The sequence below is a fragment of the Pristis pectinata genome, chromosome 11 (assembly GCF_009764475.1).
Source record: "Pristis pectinata isolate sPriPec2 chromosome 11, sPriPec2.1.pri, whole genome shotgun sequence".
Lineage (NCBI taxonomy): Eukaryota > Metazoa > Chordata > Chondrichthyes > Rhinopristiformes > Pristidae > Pristis > Pristis pectinata.
The window spans coordinates 88,327,420-88,355,072 of record NC_067415.1 but is presented as its reverse complement, the minus strand read 5'-3'; the positions used below and the strand labels follow the sequence as shown (position 1 = coordinate 88,355,072).

Sequence of the window (27,653 nt, the reverse complement as noted above, 5' to 3'; positions counted from 1 at the left end):
TGTACGGTACCTATAACAAAGTAACAATAAATCACAGAATGTTTCACAGCAGATAGCATGATTTTGTAGTCATTTTTATAATATGGGTAGTCCAGGAGCAAAACTGTAATCACTAATAACCTGCAAACAGAAATGTGACATAATCATATACAATTTGGATAATGATTGAGAGATCGTCTTCTCAGGCAGTCCTTTGGGTTTTGTAATTTTCAGGTCACTGATGAAACCAGTGAGGGAAGCAGACTCATCCGATGGAGCAGGAGATAACTGATAGGATGGGAATTTTGTGAGGTAGTGTATTCCTTCCACTGTTTAGACAGGGCTTTTATGCACTTTTCAGCAGAAGCTCTCAAGACCATCTGAATGTCCTCCTTCACTATGGACAGAGAGACAACCTTGCTCTTTTATGCAATAACGGCTATATGACCTTGTATATTCACCTGACAGGCCATACGTAACTCAATTAATGGAGAACATCTTCTGCAGATGCCAACATTTCAGTTGAATGTAGCCATACCTCTCTACTTCCCGAAGCACAGCCCTGATGTGGGATGAAGCTACCAATAGCATCTTTCACTATGCTGCTGGCTGATTCCATGCTTCACTGTTGACTCCCCATGGGTTCCAATACGGCAGCAGGAAATTTCTTCGGACACCACACCCCCTCCCACCCCCTCCACAAAGCATCCCACATATATTATTGGCAACATTAAGCATTTTCAGTTGCCTGCCCATGAAAATCAAACCACACCCTGACATCATAACATGGGATGATGCTAAGTGATCCTAAAAGTTCTAAGCACGATTGAAAGGAAGTTGGCAGATAACATTCGAAAGGATATTAAGAGTTTTTTTTAAATACATAAGGAGTAAAAGAGAGACACGGGTTGATATAGGACCAATTGATAATGGTGCAGGAGATATTATAATGGACGATAGAGAGGTGGCAGAGGAATTGAATGAATATTTTGCATCGGTCTTCACCGTGGAGGACATCAGCAATGTGCCAGTTAGTCAGGAGTCTCATGAAATGGAACTGAGTTCAGTTAAGATTACTAGGGAGAAGGTGCTAGGAAAACTAAATGGGCTAAAGACTGATAAGTCTCCCAGACCGGATGAGGTGCATCCCTGGGTTCTGAAGGAGGTGGCTTTAGAGATAGTGGAGGCATTGGTGATAATTTTCCAGGAATCAATAGATTCTGGCATGGTTCCGGAGGACTGGAGGGTCGCAAATGTAGTTCCGCTGGATAAGAAAGGAGGGAGGCAACATAAAGGAAATTACAGACCTATTAGTCTGACATCAGTGGTGGGAAAGTTATTGGAATCTATCCTCAAGGATGGGGTTACGGAATACCTAGAGGCGCAAGGCAAGATAGGTCCTAGCCAACATGGTTTTGTGAAGGGAAGATCCTGCCTGACCAACCTATTGGAGTTTTTTGAAGAAATCACAGGTAGGGTGGATAAGGGAGAGGCGGTAGATGTTGTGTATTTAGACTTTCAAAAGGCCTTCGATAAGGTGCCTCATAAGAGACTGATTAATAAGGTGAGAGGTCATGGAATTACGGGTAGGATAACAGAATGGGTGGAGCATTGGCTGGTTGGCAGGAAGCAAAGATTGGAAATAAAAGGATCTAGTTCTGGTTGGCTACCGATTACTAGTGGTATGCCGCAGGGGTCAGTGTTGGGGCCGCTCCTTTTTACCTTGTACATTAACGATTTGGATGATGGAATAAATGGTTTCGTGGCTAAGTTTGCAGATTACACCAAGACAGGTGGTGGAGTAGGGAGTATGGAGGAGATAGGAAGGTTGCAGAGAGACCTAGACAGTTTAGGAGAATGGGCAAGGAAATGGCAGATGAGATTCAATGTTGAGAAATGTGCAGTTGCACACTTTGGAAGCAGAAATAAGTGGGCAGATTATTATCTAGAAGGAGAGAAAATTCAAAGTACGGAAGTACAAAGGGACTTGGGGGTACTCGTACAGGATACCTTAAAGGTTAACCACCAGGTCGGATCGGTGGTAAAGAAAGCGAATGCTATGTTGGCACTCATTTCGAGAGGTATAGTGTATAAAAGTAAGGAAGTGTTGATGAGGCTCTACGGGGCACTAGTGAGGCCTCATTTGGAATACTGTGCGCAGTTTTGGGCCCCACATCTTAGGAAGGATGTGCTGACGTTGGAGAGGGTTCAGAGGAGATTTACGAGGATGATTCCAGGAATGAAAGGGCTTACGTATGAGGAGCATTTGTTGGCTCTTGGACTGTACTCACTGGAGTACAGAAGAATGAGAGGGGACCACATAGCGACATTTAAAATGTTGATAGGAAAGGACAGAATAGATGTGGCTAGGCTGTTTCCCTTGGTGGGCGAGTCCAGGACCAGAGGGCACAATCTTAGAATTAGAGGGTACAGTTTCAAAACAGAGATGAGGAGAAATTTCTTTAGCCAGAGGGTGGTGAATTTGTGGAACTCCTTGCCACGTACAGCAGTGGAGGCCAGATCAGTGGGGGCGTTCAAGGAGGAGATAGATAGATATCTAAATAGTCAGGGTATCAAGGGATATGGGGATAAGGCCAGAAATTGGGATTAGAATAGTTTTTACCCCCCCCCCCCCCCCCCCCCCCCCCACCAATTCCCCATTTCTCATTTCCTTTTTCCCTTTTCCTTGGAGCAGACTCGATGGGCCAAATGGCCTGCTTCTTTTGTCTTGTGATCTTGTGACATAGCTCTGTATTTTCCTTGTTTAAATCCAGTTTCCAAATCTATTGCCTTGATGCCATGGCTTTAAGCTTCTGGCTGACTTCTCAAAAGTTAAAGCTTTGTTATCCTGGTACGATTCATCATATCTATGTGGTTTCCCAGGATAGTAAGCTGAGTACTCATATTGTTCATATCTACATATAGTCATAGACTAATACAGCATGGAAACAGGCTCTTCAGCCCAGCTCGTCCATGCTGACCACAGTCCCCACTAAGCTAGTCCCATTTGCCCACATTTGACCTTTATCCCTCTAAACCCCTCTTATCCAAATGTCTTTTGGATGTTGTTATTGTACCTGCCTCAACCACTTCCTCTGGCAGCTCATTCCATATACACATTACCCACTGCGTGAAGAAGTCGTCCCTCGGGTCCCTTTCAAATCTTTCACCTCTCACCTTAAACCTATACCCTCTAGGTTTTAGGTCCCCTTCCCTAGGAAAAATATTGTGTGCATTTCACCCTATCTATACCCCTCATGATTTTATACACCTCTATGAAGTCACCCCTCAAAGTCCCAGCCTGCCCAACCTCTCTCTATAACTCAGGCCCTCGAGTCCTGACAGCATCTTCGTAAATCTTCTCTGCACTCTTTCCAGTTTAATATGTCTTTCCTGTAACAGAGTGACCAAAACTGAACACAATACTCCAAGTGCAGTCGCACCAATGTCTTGTACAACGAAACATTCCAACAGTGAAATATGTACTTGCACTGCTAGATCTCTCTGTTCCAAACACTCGCAAGGGACTGACCATTCACTGTACAAGTCCTACTCTGGTTTGACTTCATAAAATGCAAAACTTCGTACTTATTTGAATTGAAAGCCATTGGCCAATGATCAGCCCACTTACCTAGCTCAAATTCAACCTGCAATTTTTGATAATCTTCATCACTGTCTATGACACCGCCTATTTCAGTGTCATCCACAAACTTGCTAACCATGCCTTGTACATTCACATCCAAATTGTTTACATAAATAACGAACAAAGGTCCAAGCACTGATCCCTGTGGCACACCACTAGTTACACGCCTCCAGTCTGAGGAACAACCTTCAACCATCATTCTCTGCTTCCTGCTATCTTGCCAATTACATATCCAATTGGCTCTCTCTCCTTGGATCCCATGCGATTTAACTTCCCATATCAGACTGCCATGCGAGTTCTTGTCAAAAACCTAGCTAAAGTCCACATGGACAACATCCACTGCCCTACCCTCATCTATACTCTTGGTGACCTCTTCGCAAAACTCTCAAGAGATTTGTTTGACATGATTTCCCACACACGAAGCTGTGCTGACTATCCTGAATTAGACCTTGGCTATGATGATAGATCCTGTCCCTCAGAATCCCCTTCAGTAACTTACCCACCACTGATGTCAGACTCACCAGCCCATAGTTCCCTGGCTTGTCTTTACTACCCTTTTTAAGTAACGGTACAGCATTAACCACCATCCTACCTTCCAGAACTTCACCTGTGACTGAAGATGAAGCAAATATCTCTGCAAGGGCCTCCGGAATTTCTTGCCTAGCTTCCCACAAGGTCTGAGAATGTACTTGGTCAGGTCCTGGGGATTTATCCACCTCAATGCATGTTAAAGCCACCAGTACCTCCTCCCTGGTAATTTATATGCCATCCAAGACATCATCACTCATTTCCATAATATATAGGAGCAGAATCAGGCCATTCTACCCATTGAGTCTGCTCCACCATTCAATCATGGCTGATTTCTTTTTCAACCCCATTCTCTTGCCTTCTTCCTGTAACCCTCAATATCTTACCAATCAAGAACCTATCAATCTCTCCCTTAAATACACCCAATAACTGCCTCCATAGCCTTCCGTGGCAACGAATTCCACAGATTCACCATTCTCTGGCCAAATAAATTTCTCCTCATCTGAGTTTTAACAGGACATCTCTTTATTCTGAAGCTATGCCCTTGGATGCTAAACTCTCCTACTAATGGAAACATCCTCACCACGTCCACTCTATCCAGGACTTTCACTATTTCGTAGGTTTCATGTCGATTCTCCCTCATCTTTCTGAACTCCACAGAGTACCGGCCCAGAGACATCAAACGCTCCTCAAGCTTTTCATTCCTGGGATCACTCGTGAACATCCTCGGGACCCTCTGCAGAACCAGCACATCTTTCCTTAAATACAGGGTCCAAAATTGCTCACAATATTCCAAATGCGGTCTGACCAACACCTTATAAAGCCTCAGCAGTACATTCTTGTTCTTAAATTTTTGTCCTCTTGAAATGAATGCCAACATTGCATTTGCCTTCCTTACTACCAACTCAACCTGCAAGTTAACCTCAAGGGAATCCTGAACTCAGACTTCAAGTCCCTTTGCACCTCCTGATTTCTGAATTCTCTCCCATTTTAGGAAATGGTTACACCTTCTTTCTTCCTACCAAAGTGCATAACCCAACACTTCCTGATGCTGTATTCTGTCTGTCACTTCTTTGCCCACTCTCCTAACCTGTCGCTCCCTCTGCAACACTACCTAATCCTCCACTTACCTTTGTATTGTCTGCAAACTTGGCCACAATGCCACCAATTCTTTCATCCAGATGAAAAATTGTGGTCCCCACACTGACCCCTGCGGAACTCCACTAGGACCACCTTTCCCCCACTCTCTGACTTCCGCCAGTCAGGCAACTCCACTAGGACCACCTTTCCCCCACTCTCTGACTTCTGCCAGTCAGGCAATCTTCTATCTTGCCTCTGACACCATGGGTTCTTCTTTTGCAGCTTCCTGTGCAGCACCTTGTCAAAGGTCTTTGGAAAATCTAAGTAAATAGTATATACTGACTCCCCTTCGTCTCACCTGCTTGATACCTCCTCAAAGAATTCTAACAGATTTGTCAGACATTTATTTCACATCCATCACTTTTCCCCCACAGTAAAAAATTATGAGAAATATTCATTAAAGATCTTGCCCATCTCCTGTGGCTCCACACATAGATGATCATGCTTATCTTTAAGCAGACCTACTTCCTCCCTAGCCACCCTTAATATACCTATAGAATCTCTTGGGATTTTCCTTAACCTTCCTTGCCAGATCCATCCTTTATCCTCTTTTTACCCTCCTGATTTTTCTCTTAAGTGTACTTCTACACTTGTAGTCATCGCGGGATTCACTTGGTTCCCGATTGCCTAGACCCAATGTATGCCTCCTTTTTTCCTGACCAGCGCCCCTCATCAGCCAGGGTTCCTTAAGCTTGCTAGCCTTGCTCTTTACCCTAGTAGGAACATGCTGTCCCTGGACTTTTAAAAGCCTCCCACTTACCAGTTGTCCCTTTACCAGCCAACAGTCCAGTTTAGCAGCCAATATCAAAATGATAACTGAGCAGGTTATTAGTATACCTCAGCCATGCTTTAAAAGTGGCTTCATCTTGCCTAGATCTGTCTGCAAATGTTCTTCAGAAAGTCCGCTTCAGCTCGGCACTGAAAGGTGGTACTGGCTGCTGCACAACTCAATTTAACAACAAGATCTCAGTGTGAGTTGCAAAGAGCTGTGAAAGAGGTGAAGTCTGAAGAGATTGGGCAAACCAATGCTTGCTACAATGAACATTTGTAACATTCTCCAACAAGAAGGAAAATTCTAATGGATTCTATAAGTATATTAAGAGCAAAAGGTTAACTGGGGAGAGAATAGATCTCCTTGTGTGGCTGTCTATGTGTGGAGCCACAGGAGATGGACAAGGTCTTAAACAAATACTTCTCATCTGTATTTAGCATGGAGAAAGGCTTGGAAGCTTGGGACTTCAGGGAAGAGAACAGAGACATCCTGAAATGTATCGATATTGCAAAAGGGAAGGTGTTGGCAGTCTTGAAGCACACAAAGATGGATAAATTAAGGTGCCCTGATCAAGTGTATCCTAGGACATTGTGGGAAGCAAGGGGAAAAAAATTGCTGGGGCCCCAGCAGATAAATTTGCATCTTCCTTAGCCAAGCATAAGGTACCAGAAGACTGGAGGGTGGCTAATGTTGTGCCTTTCTTGAAGAGAGACCGCAAAGGCAAGCCATGGAACTACAGTCCAGTGATCCTAACATCAGTGGTGGGAAAGTTACTGGAGGGGATTCTGAGAGGCAGTATCTATCTGCATTGGAAAGGCAAGGACTGATTGCAGATAGTCAGCATGGCTTTGCCTGTGGGGAATCATGGTCTCACAAATTTAATTGATTTTTTTTTTGAAGAGATGACCAAGAGGATTGATGAGAGCAAGGTGGTAGATGTTGTCTACATGGTCGTTAGCAAGGTTTTTGACAAGGTCCTGCACAGTAGACTGATCTGGAAGGTGAGATCACCTGGGATTCAGGTGAGTTAGTTAACTGGATACAAAAAGGAGTCGGAGGGTGGTAGTAGAGAGTTGTTTTTCAGATTGGAGGCCTGTGACCAGTGCTGTGCTGGAGGGATTGGTGCTGGGTCCTCACTTGTTTGTCGTATATATTAACGATTTGGATGAGAATGTCGATGGCACACCTAGGAATATTGCTGATGATACCAAAATTGGTGGCATAGTGAAGAAAGTTGTCTGAGGTTACAACAAGATCTAGATCAACTGGGATCTACTGGCACCCTCTATATCTTAATCTCATCCTTCCTATACCTATAGCATGGTGACCAGCTTGCACGCAATATTACGTGTGGCTTCACCAATGTCTTGTGCAGCTTAACATGACATCCCGACTTTTGTACTCAATGCCCCATCTGATGAATGCAAGCATACCATACGTCCTCTTTGCCATCTTGTCTACCTGTGTCACTACTTTCAAGGAACTATGTACTTGTATCCTTAGGTTTCTCTGTTCTACAACATATCCCAGGGCCATGTCCATCACTGTTTATGTCCTGGCCCGGCTTAACTTCCCCAATTGCATCAGCCAGCATAATCAAAGACCCCACCCACCCGGGACATTCTCTTCTCTCCTCTTCCATCGGGTAGAAGATACAGGAGCCTGAGGGCACGTACCATCAGACTTAAGGACAGCTTCTGCCCCACTGTGATAAGACTATTGAACGGTTCCCTTATACAATGAGGTGGACTATGACCTCACGATCTTCCTTGTTGTGACCTTGCACCTTATTGCACGGCACTCTAGAGCTGTGACACTTTACTCTGTACTGTTATTGTTTTTACCTGTACTACATCAATACACTCTGTACTAACTCAATGTAACTGCACTGTGTAATTAATTGACTTGTACGTTCGGTTTGCAAGACAAGGTTTTCACTATACCTCGGTCCAAGTGACAATAATAAACCAATACCAATTCCACCTTCCATTCCTTCACCCATTTTCCCAGTTGATGTAGATCCTGTTGTAACCTTCGACAACCTTCTTCACTGTCCACACCACCTCAGGGGAAGAACCATCTTCAATAGCTTCATCTATGATCTTCCTTCCATCATCAGGTTTGAAGTGGGGATCTTTGCTGATGATTGTACAACGTTCAATTCCCAAGCACAACTCCTCATCAAAATGAAGCAGCCATTTCTGCATGTATCGAGATTTAAACAACATTCAGTCATAGGCTGATAAAGTGGCTTTCAAGCTAAAAAAAATGCCAGCTGTTCACCATCTCCAACAAGAGAGAATCTACCACCTACTCTTGGCATTACCATTGCTAAGATCACCACAGTCCATATCCACTGATCAGAAACTCAGCTAGACCAGCATAGAAATATCCGTGGCAGAAGTGCTGTTTGTAGTGCGGATATGGGGATATAAACATATTCCCAGGTTACAGAATGATGTTGATAAACTAGTAAACTGGCAGACTGAATTTAATCCCAATGTGTGATTCGATGCATTTTAGTGGGTCTAATAAGGATAGGACATACACTGAATGGGAGGGCCCCAAGGAGTATTGAGAAACAGAGAGACCTTGGTGTACAAGTTCAAAGATCCCTAAAGGTGGCAACACAGGTAGATGAGATGGTTCATAAAGTTACACAGGAACAGCCCTTCAGCCCAGCTCATCCATGCCAAACAAGATGTCTATCTACGCTAATTGCATTTGACTGTCTTTGACCCAGAACCCTTGAAACATTTCCTATCCTTGTATCTGTCCAAGTGTCTTTTAAACATTTTAATTGTACCTACCTTTACTACCTCCTCTGACAGCTCATTTTGTATCCCCACCACTCTGTGTGAAAAACTTGCCCCTCAGATATTCATAAATCTTTTCCCTCAAACCTATGCCCTCCAGTTTTAGACTCTCCTACCCTGGGAAAAAGACTACCTACCCCATCTATGCCCCTCATAATTTTAGAAACCTCTATAAGGTCATCCCTGAGCCCCCTTTACCCCAGAGAAACCAGTCCTAGCCTATGCAATTGCTCCTTTATAACTCAAGCCCTCCAGTCCAGGCAACATTCCTGTGAATCTTCAATGCATCTTCTCCAGCTTAATCACATTATCTCTGTAGTATGGCAACCAGAATTTCACACCAAGTGCACCCTAACCAATGATTTGTACAACTGTAACATGACATCCCAACTCTTATAACTCAATGTCTCAGCCAATGGAGGCAAGCATACCATATGCCTTCTTTGCCACTCTGTCTACCTGTGTCATAACTTTCAGGGAACTATGTACTTGTACTCCTATGTTTCACTGTTCAATAACACTTCCCAGGATCCTGCATTCACTGCGTATATACTGGCCTGGTTTAACTTCCCGAAATGCATCACTTCACACTTGTCAGAAATTCCATCTGTCGTTCCCTCACCCACTTCCCCAGTTGATCTAGATCCTCGTGTAACCTTTGACTGTAATCTCCTTCACTGTCCGTACTGGAGATGAAGGATGCATAAGGGATACTGGCTCTCATAGCTGGGGCACAGGATATAAGAGCATGGAGATCATGGTACAATTTCATAAAACTTTGGTCAGGCCACAGCTGCAGTATTGTGTGTAGATCTGGTCACCCTACGAGAGGTAGGGCAAGATTGCACTGGAGAAGGTGTAGAGGAGATTTACCAGAATTTTGCCCATGATAGAACATTTCAGAGGAGAAACAAGATAGGCTGTATTTGTGTCCTTAGAGTGGGGAAAGGTGAAGGGAGACCTGATAGATGTATGTACAGAATTATGAGAGGCACAGATAGGTTTGATAGCAAGAAAATTTTTCCCATAATGGGGATCTGAACCATAGGTTTAAGGTGAGGAGTAATGGAGGTAGAGGGGATCAGGGAAAATGATTTTTCATTCACAAGTTTGTTGCAGCTGAGAACATTGCCTGAGAAATTCCCTGCCTGAATACTTAAAATGCTTTCCCAATACTCATCTTTCATAGAACCATAGAACACTACAGCACAGAAAACAGGCCATTTGGCCCTTCTAGTCTGTGCCAAAACTTTATTCTGCTGTTTTTTCCTGTGAGGGCAGTGGTACTCACTTATTTTAGGTGAAACTTCCTAGTTATAGATACCCTTTCTGCAGTGAACTCATCTGAGTGCACCTCACAAGATCACAAGACAAGGGAGCAGAAGTAGGCCATTCAGCCCAGAGTCTGCTCCAAAGAAAAGGAAAAAAAAAAGAAAAAGAATGAGAAATTGGGGGGGCAATGAAAAAAAATCTTGCATTTTAATATTTAATGTAATGTTTCCTCACTGGAAACATTGTAGGTTCTTGCAATTGTTGCTGGAGCTTTTTTTTTTGGAGGATTGGTGGAAAGTACATTTGTGTCAGGGGGTTCCAGTGAGTTTCTAACCAGGTTACAGTGGCCAATTAGATGAATCACCAATGTCCATAACGGTAGTTTGCAGAGTATATAAACCCACAAAAGTATACATAGAACTGCAACATTTGCTTCACAAGTTCAATTGGCATTTTAATTTTCAACTCTATGTGTAGGGTATTTACAGTGAGGTGTTTAAAAATGTCATATCACACCTGGAGCTAAGTAGAATTCAATGTCTAACTATTGTTCTGAGTTAGGAAAGGAAACACAGAAATTGCAATTTCAGCTGATTTAGCAAGTCCAAGGTATGTATTTTGTTAAGTGTTCAAAGTGAAGTTACACTGATTTTGCAGTATTTTCCATCTGAGAAGATGAAATATCTCAGTGAACCAAGGGAGGGAGGGCAAACAGATTGCTGTGAACAAATGTATCTATAAGCTGTGGTCGGCAGAAAGTTGATCTGACACAGAGGCAGGAAATGCTTTAGATTTTGTGGCTATGCTGAACATTTTCTCTATCTTGGCATTAATAGTTAATCTGTAATAGATATCATCTCTCCTAAAATTTGGGGCAGTACATCTATTCCACAATGGTTGCTAATAAAAAAGTTTGGTTAGGAATCAATGGCAATAATCCCAAGTTTATTCTATTCCTGTTGATACCCTCAGCTGCCTTTATACAAAATACCCAGATGTAGACAGAGCGAGAGAGAAAGCGCTGGAGATAGAGTGCAAGAGAGAGCTCTCCACCTTCCTTACTCTCGCAGCATTTAGAATAGGCTGAGAAAACAAGATGCTGGAGGAACTCAGCTGGTCAGGCAGCATCCGTGAAGAAAAGCAGATGGTCAACATTTTGGGTCAGGAAGAAGAGTCTGCTTTCCTCCACGGATGCTGCCTGACCTGCTGAGTTGCTCCAGCATCTTCTTGTTTTTTTCATCTAGATTCCTGCATCTGCAGTCCTTTATTTCTCTTTTATTTAGAAGACTGTCCAGCACAGAAAAAAATGCCATCCCCATCTTTGGTGTGAGGGATTCAGTGAATTCCACGTCTGCTATAATCAAGGTTATACATAGGTTGAACATAGTCAAGGTTACAACCACTTACACAGTATATCATTGAAATTCTGGAGGCAAATAGGTAGTTCCTTTCTGATTGCAATGAATACTTTCAGATGCTAGATTCTAATCATGTCCATTCTGTGAAAGTAGCAAGAGTTGATGAGAAGGATTTAAGTCGATGAGGAGGAATTTCTTGTCTCGGAGGATTTGAACTTTTAGAATGCTCTATTCCAGAGAGCTGTGGCGGCAGATTCACTGAATATATTTAAGGCAAATATTAACAAGGAACTTAAACTACAAGAGAGAGTCATGTGATATGGGGAATAGAGACGGAAAGTGATGTTGAAACTAAGATAAGTCATGACCTTTTTGAATGACAGAGCAGGCTTGAGAGGCCAATTGATCTACTCCAGCTCGTGCTTCTTCTTTGTGATCATCAGGAGCTCAAATGTTTAACAAGTCACCTCCTCCAAACTCTGCAATCCATGGGGAAAAGAAAATCAAAGATGTACTAAAACTGCCTGAGAAAACTGAGGAGTGAAGCCACCTTAGGAACCTGCAACAATAATAGAACCAGTCATAACTAATTCTCACATATTCTCAGAAATCTTGTCTATTTCCATTCCTGCAGCAGGTTCAGTTTTGATCTATCAAATCCGAAGATATTCCCTGTGAGAGAACATTCGATACAAAGATAGCAACGGTTCAAAGACTTGGTCTGCCACTATTTGACACAGGAGGAACAGGTAATAAATGTGTCACCGACATTTAGAGGACGACTGGTTTGAAATATGAGTCAACCAAAGGATATGGAGGAATTGCATTAGAGTCACCATTCTACCACAGAACAAACATTCATTTCATTAGCAGAAACTGTTCCCCAAATTTTTGTTGCACAATTTATGATCCTTGGAACTCAGTATTGGGAATCACTTCCTCGAAACACTCCTTTTTTCACTTGCTAATATCTCAAGCTTGGAGGCTCTACAGCATAAAACAACATATTCACATCAATAATGAAAATGGAATATTGTGGATTCAGTAGTTTGAAATAAATAATTATCAATTGGTAGTTACAATTTAAAACATCAGCTCCACCCAGCTTTCTCTTAAAGCGTCTATTGAATTATTTTTTCATCATTATTTTAGACATGCACTGACTGACATTACCACTGAAAAACCATCTCTTGCACACCTTGAAGTTAGAGAGAAGAGTCACCTTTTCCTTTAGAAGCTTAGACTACTGGAAGTCTGGGAAAGCATAAAGACTGTTGACTGTTCAGCAGTAAGGTACTTTCGCTTTGCCTGTGATTTTCCCGATGAGAGTAGGACATGAAAACCCAATATTCATTGACAAACAGCAAGGGTTCAGCAGTCACAAAAGGAGAAAGGACAGAAGGAGAAAAAGACAAGGGAGAAACCTGGTTAAAGACTCTATAGAGAAAGCTGAAAAAATATTTGAAATTTAACACATACAGAACACTGGATACCACATTTATAGAGAAGTGCACAAAGCATATATACTGTAAATCTCTGCACAACAAATACAGGAACTTGCACTTAAGGCATATAGAAAGCTGTATACTTCACAATGCAAAATCATGAACAACATGTATAGGTTTCTTCCAATATACACAAACCCATCTATAACTAATGCAGAAATCTGTGCATAAGATTTTGTCAAATTGCTAATAATTCCCAGAACAAATCTTTTGCAAACGTTATTCATTCTTGCTAAAATATCATTTTGGATCATTCAAAAAGAATTCCTCTGTTCAGAAAACAAAATGATCACTCCATAAGAATGACAGGGAGGCAAATGTGTGTTGGTATACCTATAATTACTTTGGACAACACATTCAAAGGTTTGTCTACACACAGCTACAGTTTCTAATATAAGGAGGAAAAGTCATGCCACTATGCTGTTAAGTATGGGAAGTGACATACTGAGATGCTTTTCAAGGTTTAAAATGTAAACTCTGCTTTGGTGCTAAGAAAGCCAAGCTCCATGTAATGGGGGAACAGATAGAGGCTGCCCCAAAGCCCATGAGATATCAGCAAGTGCACCATGAAGATGAGAAAGAGAGCATATGCTTAGAAGAATAGTAAGTAATATAATGGAGAGGAAGATAAACTAATGTTGAAGATGCTCAGAAAATGACCAACTTTGCTCAGATGGCATTGGACAACAGATAAGGTACCAGAGAAGATGGCTTGGATGATGATGTCCAATGATGTAGACTCCTTCAAAAGGAAAGAATAATGCACAACAGTCAGAAGGAACATTACTCGGGACTCTGGAGCAGTTTTGGTGAGGGAAAGAGAATAATTATTCTCTGACCTATATTGTGGTCTGATCTGGAATGTTGGTGCAGTCATAGGTCATGGGCAGAGAGTGATCATTATAGAGTGAAAATCAACTGTAGATTTGTGACAGAGTTGTTAGCAGTCCTTGGGCAATGGATTTTGTGACAAGAATGAGGAGAACCATCACATGGTTAACTTCAGAGAAACATGTCGGATGAGACTGCCAATGAGATATCCTTTCTACTTACTCTCCCGAGCTCACTCATAATTTTACCCACCTTTATTAAATCTCACCTTGCTCTCCTTAGTTCCAAAGTAACAGTTCCGTATAGAGTAACACACAAAAAGTGCTGGAGGAACTCAGCATGTCAGGCAGCATCTATGAAGAGAAATAAACTGTCGACGTTTCAAGTCGAGACCCTTCATCAGGACCAGTATAGCCAGCCTTTCTCAGTCCTGACACATCCTCTGTAACTCCAATGTTCTCGCACCTTTCTTATGTTCTGGTGCCGATGCGTGGTATTCTAGCTATGGTTTAACTAGTGTTTATATGGATCGAGCCTAACCTTCTAAGATCTTTAATTCTGTGTGTCAGCCTCTAAAAAGGAGGATCCTCTCAACCCTTTTTAACCACACCCACCCCAATCCTACTGCTCTCAGGGATCTGTGGATGTACATTCCAAGGTTCCTGTGTTCCTCAATATTTCTTCATGTCCTAACATTTATTGTGCATTGCGTTGTGTTGTTTGGTTTTCCGAAAGCACTAACCTACAGTTCTCTGGATTGAATTCCAATTGTCACTTTTTCTCTCACCTGACTAGTTCATCAACTTCCTGCAGTCTACAGCTTTGTTCCTTGCTATCAAACCCATCTAAACTTTAGTTATCACAGAATATAACAGCACAGTACAGGCCTTTTGGCCAATGATGTGGTGCCGACATTTTATCCTGCACTAATATCTACCTAACCCTTCCCTCCCACATAGCCCTCGATTTTTCTTATTCATGTGCCTATTTAAGAGTCTCTTAAAAGTCTCTAATGTATCTGCCTCCACCACCTCTGCCGGCAGCGCGTTCTACGCACCCACCACACTGTGTAAAAAGACTTACCTCTGACATCCTCCCCATACCTTCCTCCAATCACCTTAAAATTATGTCCACTTGTGGTAACCATTTTCATCCTGGGAAAAAGTCTGACTGTCCACTTGGTCTATGCCCCTTTTATATCATCTTGTACAGCTCTGTAAAGTCACCTCTCATCCTCCTTCACTGCAAAGAGAAAAGCTATAGTTCACTCAACCTATCCTCATAAGATATGCTCTCCAATCCAGGCAGCATCCTGGTAAATCTCCTCTGCACCCTCTCTAAAGCTTCCACATCCTTCCTATAATGAGGCAACCAGATCTGAACACAATACTCCACGTGTGGTCTAACCAGAGTTTTATAGAGCTGCAACATTACTTCACAGCTCGAACTCAATGCCCCGACAAATGAAGGCCAACACACCATATGCCTTCTTAGCAACCCTATCAACCTGTGCAGCAACCTCGAGGGATCTATGGACATGGACCCCAAGATCCCACTGTTCCTCTACACTGCTAAGAGTCCTGCCATTAACTTTGTATTCCGCCTTCAAATTTAATCTTCCAAAGTGTATTACTTCACACTTTTCTGGGTTGAACTCCATCTGCCACTTCTCAGCCCAGCTCTGCACCCTATCAATGTCCTGTTGTAATCTACAGCAACCTTCTACACTATCCACAACACCACCAACCTTCGTGTCATCTGCAAACTTACTAACCCACCCTTCCCAAATCCTCATCCAAGTCATTTATAAATATCACCAAGAGCAGGGGTCCCAGAACAGATTCCTGGGAATACCGCTGGTCACCAACCTCCAGTCAGAATATGCTCCATCTGCAACCACTGTCTGTCTTCTATGAGCTAGCCAATTCTGAATCCACACAGCCAAGTTTCCCTGGATCCCATGCCTCCTGACTTTCTGAATGAGCCTTCCATGAGGAACCCCATCAAACGCCTGACTAAAATCCATGCACACCACATCCACTGCTCTACCTTCATCAATCTGCTTTGTCACATCCTCAAGGAACTCAATCAGGCGCGTGAGGCATGACCTGTCCCTCACAAAGCCATGCTGACTGTCCCTAATCAGTTTACGCTTCTCCAAGTGCCCATAAGTCTTCTCTCTAAGAATCTTCTCCAGCAATCTACCCACCACTTAAGTACAACTCGCTGGCCTGTAATTGCCAGGGTTGTCCCTATTGCCTTTCTTGAACAAAGGAACAGCACTTGCCACCCTCCAATCATCTGGCACTAATCCTTTCGCCAGTGAGGACTCAAAGATCATCAAAGGCACAGCAATCTCTTCCCTCACTTACCATTATAACCTTGAATAGATCCCATCTGGCCCCGGTGACTTATCTATCCTAATGTTTTTCAAAAGTTCCAGCACATCCTCTTTCCTCACATCGACATGCCCTAGTGTATCAGCCTGTTGTACACCAGCCTCACAAACATCAAGGTCTCTCTCACTGTCGTCTCATCAACCATACATCTCGTGTCTCTTCTACGTCTCTTGTCAACCATGGTTCCTTCACTCTACCATCCTTACCCTGCCTCAATGGGACAAACCTATCCAGAACACCATGCAAGTACTCCCTATGCAACCTCCACATTTCCATTGTGCGCTTCCCCAAGATCATCTGTTCCCCAAGTTCCTGCCTAATAGCATCATAATTCCCCCTCCCCCAATTAAATACTTTCCCATATCGTCTGCTCCTATCCCTCTCCAAGGCTATGGTAAAGGTCGAAGAGTTACGGTCACTGTCTCCAAGATGCTCTCCCACTGAGAGATCTGAAACCTGATCAGGCTCATTTCCTAGTACCAGGTCCAGTATGGCCTCTTCTCTCGTCAGCCTGTCCACATATTGTGTCAGGAATCCTTCCTGGACACACCTAACAAATTCTGCCCCATCTATCCCCTTTACACTAAGGAGGTGCCAATCAATATTAGGAAAGTTGAAATTACCCATGACAACAACCCTGTTATTTATGTACCTCTCCAAAATCTGCCCTCCGATCTGTTCCTCAGCGTCTCTGCTGCTATGGGGGGGGGGGGGGGGTTGGTGGTGGTCTGTAGAATACTTCCAATAGAGTAATTGCTCCCTTCCTGTTTCTGACTTCCACCTACACGGACTCAGTGGACGGTCCGTCCAGGTCATCCTCCCTTTCTACAGCTGTGACAATGTCCCTGATCCTGCTCCCCCACCTCTTTTACCCCCGTCCTTGTCCCTTTTGAAACATCTAAACCCTGGAATATCCAGCAGCTATTCCTGCCCTTGTGACACCTAAGTCTCTGTAGTGGCCATAACATCGTAATTCCATATACTTACCCATGCTCTAAGTTCAATACCGTTCCTGATACTTCTCGCATTAAAGTAGACATACATCAGCCCATCCAACTGACTGCAATTTTGCCCTTTCAGATGCCTATCCTTCCTCACAGTCTTTCTACACGCTGCATCTACTTGTACACTAAATGAACCAACCTTTGATCTATCATTTGGGTTTCCATCCCCCTGCTAAACTAGCTTAAACCCTCCCCTCTAGCAAACCTGCCCGCAAGAATATTGGTTCCCCTCCAGTTCAGGTGTAACTTGTCTCTTTTGTACAGGTTGTACCTTCCCCAGAAGAGATCCTAATGATCAACAAATTTGAAACCCTGCACCAAATCCTCAGCCACGCTTTCATCTGCCAAATCAACCTGTTCTTACCCTCACTGGCACGTGGCACAGGCAGCAATCCAGAGATTATTACCCTTGATGTCCTGTTTTTCAGCTTCCTACCTAGCTCCTTATATTCCCTCTTCAAGGCCTCATCTCTTTTCCTACCTATGTCATTGGTACCAATATGTACCATGACCTCTGGCTGTTCGCTCTCCCCCTTCAGCACGCTGTGGACCCGACCCGAGATGTTCCTGACCCTGGCACTTGGGAGGCAACCGATGCACCAATTCATTGATGAATTATCTGAATTATGACTCCTTTTGAGTCTAGGTCATTGTTTAACCACAAAAGCAAGGGATCTAGCACCAAGTCTTGCAGAATTTCACTGCGAACAGTCTTTCTATCTCTAAAGCACCCATTCACTTTATCCACTACTTTTTACTATTTTGAATCAGTTTGGCACTTACCCTAGGATCCCAGGTATATTTTGTATTCCTGATCAGTCAGTCATGAGGGACAAAATCAATGCAGATTGCATGAAAAGTGCTCTCCTCCTTGGCACTCCTTGTTACTTCCTCAGAATGTTAATCAAATTAGTTGGACTGAACTTTCCTTCAACAAATCCATATTGAGTGTTCTTGATTAACCTGTCCTTCTTTATATGTTAATTTATTCTGATCCAGAATTTTTCCCAGTAATTTGCCTACAATCAATGTAGGGCTACCACGCCAACAGCTTTTGGTCCCCTGGTACTCAGTCTGTAGCCACAGAGAATTGGAAAAGACAATGGAGATTGAGTAATAGTAGATCAATCATAATTAAGTCCAAGGGCCATTAGTTCAACAAAATTTTCACGGGTATTAGCAATGGAGATCAGTGGATATAGGACCAACACAGCGGGAAGAATAAAATCCTGGAGATTTAAGTACTGAATATCAAGAAGCTGAAGAATGAAGATTAAGGAGATGTGGTAGAGATGAAGAAGCTCTTCCTCCTCAATCTTGTCTTTGTCCTCACCACTATTATCTGATTGCACGATGTTCAGTTCCATCCGCAAATCCTTGCGTGCAGCAAGGCCTCGATAATATTCAGTCTTGGGCTGATAAGTAACATTTGCAACACACTTTCAAGACCATGACCATCTCCAACAAAAGAGGTCTAATCAGATCCTTCCTTGATATTTAACACCATCATTACTGGGTTTCTTTTCTTGGCAACCACACTGATCTGAAACCTAACTAGAACTACCACAAATACTGTGGCCACAAGAACAGGTAAGAAACTGGATATTGTGCAGTGTATAGTTTCCCACTATTTTATCCTTCAGTTTTCTTTACTTGCCTGGATTAATGTAGCTCCAACAATGCTCAAAAAGCTCACTGTTATCCAGAACAAAAAGGCAAGTCCATTGGTGCCCAATACAACACCCTGCACATTCACTTCCTCCTCCACGTCACCAGATTGTGGCTGCATTATATACCACCTACAAGATGCACTGCACATCAGTAAGGCTTCTTCAATTGCATCTCTCTAACTTGACCCCGAGAACCTAGAAGTACAAGGCCCCAGGAGCATGGAAACATGATCACCTCCACGGTCTCCTCCAACTTGTATTCTGACTTGGAAATCCATCACCATACCTTCAAATGTTGTATCGAGAACAGTGGTTTAAGGTGGTCGCTCACCACCACCAGTTAGGAATGAGCATTAACCTCTGGCCTAGACAATGATGCCAACATCTCAAGAGCGAATAGAAAGAACTGTGGCACCACAGAAATTACATATCAACGATGAACTGATCCTGCTGGTGACTTGAAGTCCTGATCCTGATATCATGTCCTTGAGCCTGCCAGGACATAAGGAAATAAAACAGGTGGATATTGTACATTTAATGATACACCACCAACAGGGGATAGGCCAAGGAGAAAATTTAGGTATTTGCTGTTTGTTTGAGCTGTCAGCAAGTAGCAAAAGGATGAGCATTCTGCTTCAATTTGAAATTGGCTCCTTTATGCAAGTGTTTTCTTCCAGGTCCTGAAATATTTGATTTTTCATTCAGACTGGAAGCACCAACAGATCTGCCTTGCTTCCTTTGTTCAAAGGTTATGGTTAGCTTTCTGGGGCCAAGACCTGCTTTTGGAGTATCCTGGTCAATTATCACTAAAGTGCTTAGATCACTCCATAGCCTCTGAAGAAGGATGGGGCTAAAATGTCTGAGCTGGAGTTTTTTTCCTCATAGCATAGGCAATTTGATTTTACTCTCTAATGACATAATTAAAAGCACTGACGACACAGGCAATCCCCACGTTACAAGAGGGGTGCATTCCAGAAAACAGCCCACATTGCGCTATTCTGTAACATGAAACTGCATCCAACTCTAATGCACGTATCAAAGAAATGAAAGTTGCAAAACAAAATTGAGTTGATTTATTTACTACTTTTGCACAAAAATTATGTGAGTGCATTTTATTCTGCTCCTCAATTTTTTTGGATAGCAATTTGTGATTTCTACAAGGGCAAATTTCTGTAACCCAAACAGTTGTAACACCTGTCCACAAGTAGCAGTGCCTAATTCACCTGTATGATAACAACAGCTGTCAATTTAGAGAACAATGAGCAATATGATCCTTGTACTTCTATCTTTTAGCTAAACCAGTCTATTCACCGCCAATTCAGCTGCATTGTACAGTCAGACAGAAAATGCTGACTATTTTTGTTAATCCCCACTGCTGCATATAGAACGTTACCTGAATTTTGTCTGCTGCTGTTGGCCAAAGCTGCCTGCAGATGACTTTTTTAACAACATCTGGAAGAAGGCTAACAGTCAGTAGCAGTGTAATCCCTAACCAGGCTGGTCCTGCTGAGAGCATCTGCATGAAGACATAGTACATTGTCTGGTAATTCAGGAAAGGCCTAAGAGGAAAAAAGATAATAAACATCATTCAGGAAACAATGACAGAGCAAACTTTGTTTTAAGGATAATAGGATGCAAATGTATAATGGCAGAATACACTGACAACCCACATAGACCACAAGTTGTAAACTTAATAAATAATTGGTATGCCCCATTAACTGATTTGCCAGTTCAATTTGCATATAATTATTCACGAGTTCTGCACTGAAATTTGATAGAAATTGCCTGTAACTTTATGAGACATGAAAAGGCTTGGCAAGGATATAGATAGGCTGACTGTGTGCCCAGCAATATGGCAGATGGTGTAAATCTGGAATGCGAGGTTATCCACTTCAATGGACAAAACAAATGCTGGGGATTTTTTTCTTTAAAAAAAGGATGAGAAATTGGGAAATATTGATGTACAGAGAAATCTGGGTGGCTGTATACACAACTCAATAAAAAGTAACATGCAGCAGTTAATTAGAAAGGCAAAAGTTATGTTTTTTTTATATTTGGAGGATTTGATTATATACAAACATAAGATTTTGGAGCAGGAGATGGCTAATCAATCATTATCTTCAACACAATGTGCTTTATTTTCTACAAGAACCTTTGATGTGGCAATGTATCAACAAATCCAAGTATAGTTTGTCTTCTGGTTCTCCTTTATCCACAGCTCATTACTTTTTCAAAGAATTGCAATGAGCTAGGTCACGTGTGATTTCCCTTTCATAAAACCATGTTTTATTGCTGATTACCTTTAATTTTTCTAAGTGTCCTATTATAATGTCTACAAGAGTATAGTTTTTGACTACAATTACACAGGACCTTGGTGAGTACTATGTGCAATTTTGAGCTTGTTTAACTAAAGAAGGATATACTTGTTATTGAGGAAGTGCAATGAAGATTTACCAGACTGGTTTCCAGGCTGACAGGTCAACTATACAAGGAGAATTTGAATAAGCTTGTTCTCTATCCTATAGAGTTTAGAAGAATGAGGGGTTACCTCCTTCAATATAGAGAATTCTTGGATGACTCAAACAGAAGCTTCCCCTAATTGAGGAATCAAGAACTAGGGATCACAATCTCAAGATAAGGGGTAGGCCATTTGCAGTTGAAATGAGGAGCGACATCTTCACCAGGGGATGGTGAACCTTTGGAATTCTCTGCCCTGGAGGGCTGTCAAAACTGAACCATTGATTGCTTTTATTACAGATCAACAGATTTCTGGAAATTAGTAAGATCAAGGGATATGAAGATAGGGCAGGGAAGCAGCATCAAGTAGAAGAACAGCCATCATCTTGTTGATTGATAAAGCAGCCTTGATAGGGCAAATGGACCACTCCAGCTTTTACTTCCGATATGTTATGAGTCCTTACAGGACGCAGGGTGGGGGGGGAGCTGTGGGAGTTTTGTAATGGATATTGGTCAATAATCTATCCCCTGGAATATGAAGAAGAGAAGTCAAGAAAGGAAAATAAAGACTTAGAGATGGACCATGTTAAAATGAGAGCAGGAAATTGGCAGCAAAAGTAAATGAAATGTTTGAGTTCTCTATGAGAGCAGGAGAGAGCATCAATAGTCACTAGAAAAATGGGTGGCGCAGCGGGAAGACTTTCATGTATCCCACAAAGAAACAGGCATAGCTTGGACTCTTGCAGCTTCCCATAGCTATACCTTAGATCAAAGAAAGTGAGCTAAAGGACAAGTTATTCAATGTGACAATGAGAGCCAAGTGAAGGAGATTGATGGTTGATGATTGATGAGGGGGATTGGTTGAGCCTCTGTTTAGGAAATAAGTGAATGCTTTTGTAAATGCTATTCAAGGCCCTTGTCTCTATCACAATTATTTCTGACATATATTACTACAAAACAAATGTCTCCTTTTGTAAGCAGGTCAGGGCTATTTATGGGGAGAGAAAGAGTTAATATTAGCAGATAATGAACTTTCATTGCAAATAAAACTTAGTCTGTTTCTCTCTCCACAAGAGTTTGCCTGCTCAGCACAGCACTTCCAGAATTTTGCTTGACTATTAGATTTCTGGTATCTTAAGAATTTTCCAAATGCCTCTTTATATTTCATTCCCTTTTCCCTTACAATTTATGGAAATTTGATATATTGATATTATGCAGGGACATATCAGCTATGCTTAAACACATTCTTGATATCAGGCTCTGATAATACTCCACTTTTAACTGCCCAAAGGTAACTCAACTCAATAACATACCAAGGATGTGGTACTTTAATCACAATGACCCAATGAACACCATTACTTCCTCATCAAATAATGCCCACTGCTAATTTATATTCTTCCAAAATATATTTCCTCAGATTTTTTTAAAAACACAAAATTATACATCTGATCTGTTCTTTTGAAAATCCTAACAATATTAAGAGGAAACATATTGTTCACAGAGTGCCCACATTTAACACACTTACCAGATAATACCTCCCCAGAGCAGAGAAAATATGATGTAAAACACCAGAGAGCCCCATATCACGAAGTGATTTATCCATGTCCAGTGATGAGTGTCCAATGCAAGCTGTGAAACCAGTAACATCATAATTTTAAGTCCCCAAACATCAGAATATGGAATTAGTTAGTACTGATGCAGGAAGAGATAAAACAGCTGAAAATAAAGCAACTTACTTACTATTCAGTTTATAGTCACTATCATGGACTTGGAAATCATTGACAAGTTGTTGAGTTTCATTTCCCATCCTCATTATGGCTGACTCCTAACATAAAAACATAAGAAATAGGAGCAGGAGTAGGCCATCTGGCCCATCGAACCTGTTCAGCCATTCAATAAGACCATGACTGATCTGGCCGTGGACTCAGATCCACCTACCTTCCTTTTTCCCATAACCCTTATTTTCCACACAATGCAAAAATCTATCTAACTATATCTTAAATATATTTAATGAGGTAGCCTCCACTGATTCCCTGGGCAGAGAATTCCACAGATTCACTACTCTCTGGGAAAAGAAGTTTCTCCTCATCTCCATCCTAAATCTATTCCACTGAATCTTGAGGCTATGTCCCCTAGTTCTAGTCTCACCTACCAGTGGAAACAACCTTCCTGCATCTATCGTATCTATTCCTTCCATAATTTTATATGTTTCCATAGGATCCCCTCTCATTCTTCTGAATTCCAGCAAGTATAGTTCCCCGCAACTCAACCTCTCCTCATAGGCTAAACCCCTCATCTCCAGAATCAACCTGGTGAACCTCCTCTGCACCACCTCCGAACCCAGTACATCTTTCCTCACCTGCAATCTATAAGGAAAAGGATCTACCTATCTAACCACCCACTAAAAATCCATAGCAAACTATTCATTTGTATGAAAATAAAAGAATAAATCTGAAAAGACAACCCAGCACTGACAAGGCACTGGATTTGGATACGGCAAAGCTCCTTCCAGCCCAGTTAACCTTGCAAGGTATTCTGCACAAACATCTAACCACTGGTATCTAATTATCAAATAGACTTGTCAGAAAACAATTAAACATAGTTTGCTTAATGAGATATATTCTACAGCCAAAGATTTTAGTATATATAGCCCAGATCTCTGTTCCTGCGCTCTCTTTGTACCACTTATTTTATAGAGCTTCTCCTCATTCTTCCTCTTTATGATCATATTGAATGGTGGGCCAGGCTTAAAGGAATGACTAGCCTACTCCTGCCCTATTGTCTTGTTTTCTCCCTTTCCCAGTTCTGACAAAGGGTCTTCAACCTGAAACATTAACTCTGCTTCTCTCTCCACAAATGCTGCCTGACCTTTTCAATGTTTTCAGCATTTTCTGTTTTAACCTCCTCATGGAGTCAGTTGGCATTCTTCCTATTTTTTTTTATTTGACTTGAATATTGTACTATCTATATTATACAAATGATTCCCTGTCTGGATATATCCATTCCTACCTTTGCCATTCTTATTGAAGAGTATCCTACTGTACAACAGGAAACATCTGGTTTCTGAGATACTTCCAACAAATTTTCCCAAGCATATGTGTTGAATTGCCACACAGGTGCTTGATGGATGAAAGCTATTTAAATAACCGCTATTAAATATTTGAATTTCACCTACTCTAGTCATTTTGGTCCTCTCCAGAATCACAATTGGAATCTACTGGTCCCTACTTTCCACCTAATCAGTACCTACAATCAGAGGATCAACATCAACCTTTTCCAGCATTTTCACGATAACGACACCACCGCAAGTCGTCCTCCTCTCCAAGCATCTTGTGAGGACTTCTCTCTCAGTTATGCTCAGTCTTTCCAAAACACTGCTTTCACCTCAGCTGCACTACTAGTTACAGTTCTGGACACCATATTTCAAAAGATTATCAAGGCCTTGGTAATGGAAATGGGTTCAAGGATCAGTTCTTTTGTAATCAGACACAAAAGTACGACTTCAAACTGATAATCAATGGCTACAAGTGTCTTTAAAACAGACATCTTCAAATAGGCAAAGAATATAAAGGCCTTAGAGAGGAAGCCTTTGATAGGTGGGTTGGTTGTTGATTACCATGCATAAGAGATACTTGCCCATACCAAAAACATACCTGTCATGTAACAAAAAGGGGTTACATAAGTATAGGAGAAAATAGAAAACCAATACAAAAGGGAAAGGATGCAAATATAAAACTAAATGGGCAGAATCCATTTAAGCTCAACCAAACTACTGATAAGGATTTCAACACAACGAATGTGAATGGACAATGGATTGTCTGACACAATGCTCCCTCCAAAAGATTGCTGTGTTTATAGCTTATTTGTTCTTAAAAATCACAGAAATATACCTTAAGAGTTACTGTAAATACCAAAACAGTGAAGACCAGGGTGCCAAAGGTCCAGTTTCCGAACACCTAAAAACATAAATTTATACAAAATACATATTTAGGATTAAGCAGAAATTATTTGAGCTTAAGTAACATTTTTCTGTGCAACAGCTGGCCAGGAGGAATTGCTGACTGGTTTCTGGTTCAATAGATGCTGAAGCCTTGCTGAGTTCTTCCAGCATTTCAGTTTTGTTTTAGATTCTACCATCTGCAGTTTTCTTTGTTTTTCACAGGTTTGGAGTATTTCAGCTCCTGGTCCATAGGAGGACTTCAATGCTTGTCCATTTTCATTTCGAAACAAGCAATTTGATCTTCTACACTAAAGCTTCAATGAACATAGGATGTAACTGGGAGTGATGTCAGATACCAACTGAGAAATAAGGTTATTGTAAAATTCCCCTGAAAATAACTTGAGGCTAGGCCTATATGAACTCTTAGGTGTTATTCACATTCCAATGGCCAGCTAATTAAGACATCAGGTGCCTATATTAAACAAGTATACTGAAGTGACTATTTAGCAAACCACCCGAGACAGGTAAATAGCCCTGGATGGTCAGCTGAGAGAGATGTACACAATAGTTTACTCCTTGTTGGGCACCTGTAACAGATGCATCAAAGTGACTAGCCTTTGGCACATCTTGAGATCGGTGTATAGACATGCAACACATTTAGAGAGGGTAAACGGAGGTTGTTACCTAGCTGGCCACATAAGATAGTTATATCAAGGTGGTGAGATGGTAATCCATCTGAGACAAGAGTACATTGATGGCTGGCCTTGAAACTAGTCCAAGGAGGTAAGAAAAATATACAAGCATTTGGCCATCAGAAGTAGTTCATATTCAGGGCGGAGTGGGAAATTCAGTGGGATCTCAGTGAATCTGAACCAGTAAAAAGGACAAGGTTCTCAATGGAGGGCCTTCTCATCCGACTATTAGGCTTCTTATTTTTCCTGTCAGCATTTGCTGACCCGTATGATATTCATGTATTAATAAAGTTCCTGTCCAATTTGCACACAGTTGCCTTGGATATTAAAACAAAGAGCATGATTAAAGCAGAGGAATGGAGTGGTAAGCTTCCATATGTACTTGTTCCTGCTTGGGAAATGAGGGGTGGATTGATGGGGGAGAAAAGAAAAAGAGCAGGTTAACTTAATCATAGCCCTCTTATGACATAGTACATATAGTACTTGCATTTCTTTCAGTTCACTGCATAAGGCCGCTGGAGTGCTTAGTTCCAAATTAATTGCACAGAAATATCCCGAGTCAAAGCATCTGCTGGTTATCTATTGCATTGGACCATAATTAATAATTACGATGACTCTAACTGAAACAAAGGAAACTGGACTAAACAGAGTAGGAATCAATTCGGTTCAGCAAGTCCATCACGGGGATAATGGGAAAGTGGCTTTAGGTGGAGTGGGGGATAAGCTAGCGGAGTTCAAGATATTCTAGTTTCGAGATGATCTCAAAGAACCCTATCAGGCTTGTGAGACATGATCTGCCCTTCACAAAGCCATGTTGGCTGTCGCTAATCAGTCCATGATTCTCCAAATGCTCATAGATCCTACCTCGAAGAATCCTTTCCAACAGCTTGCCCACCACAGACGTAAGGCTCACTTGTCTGTAATTCTCTGGACTATCCTTACTATCTTTTTTGAACAAGGGGACAACATTTGCCACCGTCCAATCCTCTGGTACCAATCCCGTGGACAATGAGGACTCAAAGATCCTAGCCAATGGTTCAGTAATCTCCTCCCTCGCTTCGCTGAGCAGCCTGGGGAATATTCTGTCAGGCCCCGGGGACTTATCTGTCCTAATATTTTCTAACAGCTCCAACACATCCTCTCTCTTGAAGTCTACATGCTCTAGAACATTAACCTTACCAACACTGTCCTCAGCGTCATCAAGGCCCTTCTCTTTGGTGAATACTGAAGAAAAGTATTCATTGAGAACCTCACCCACTTCTACAGCTTCCAGGCACATCTTCCCACCTTTGTCTCTAATCGGTCCTACCTTTACTCTCGTCATCCTTCTGCTCTTCACGTACGTGAAAAACTCTTGGGATTCTCCTTAACCCTACTCGCCAAGGCCTTTTCATGTCCCCTTCTTGCTTTCCTCAGCCCCTTCTTAAGTTCCTTCCTTGCTACCCTATATTCTTCATGAGCCCTATCTGATCCTTGCTGCCTACACCTTATGTATGCTGCCTTCTTCTTCCTAACTAGTTGTTCCACCTCACTTGTCACCCATGGTTCCTTCACCCTGCCGTTCTTTCTCTGCCTCACCAGGACAAATTTATCCCTAACATCCTGCAAGAGATCCCTGAACAACGACCACATCCCCATAGTACATTT

The 27,653-nt window shown here is 42.0% G+C and overlaps 1 protein-coding gene across 1 annotated transcript in view; it reads right to left on the bottom strand.

The window, feature by feature from the left end:
- Nucleotides 1–27,653, bottom strand: part of atp11a (ATPase phospholipid transporting 11A) — a 205,217-nt gene that overhangs the window by 10,074 nt on the left and 167,490 nt on the right. Inside the window, 3 exon segments of the mRNA XM_052025948.1 lie at nt 20,311–20,476; nt 22,900–23,003; nt 25,265–25,330. Of these exon segments, the coding sequence (XP_051881908.1) occupies nt 20,311–20,476; nt 22,900–23,003; nt 25,265–25,330 (336 nt within the window).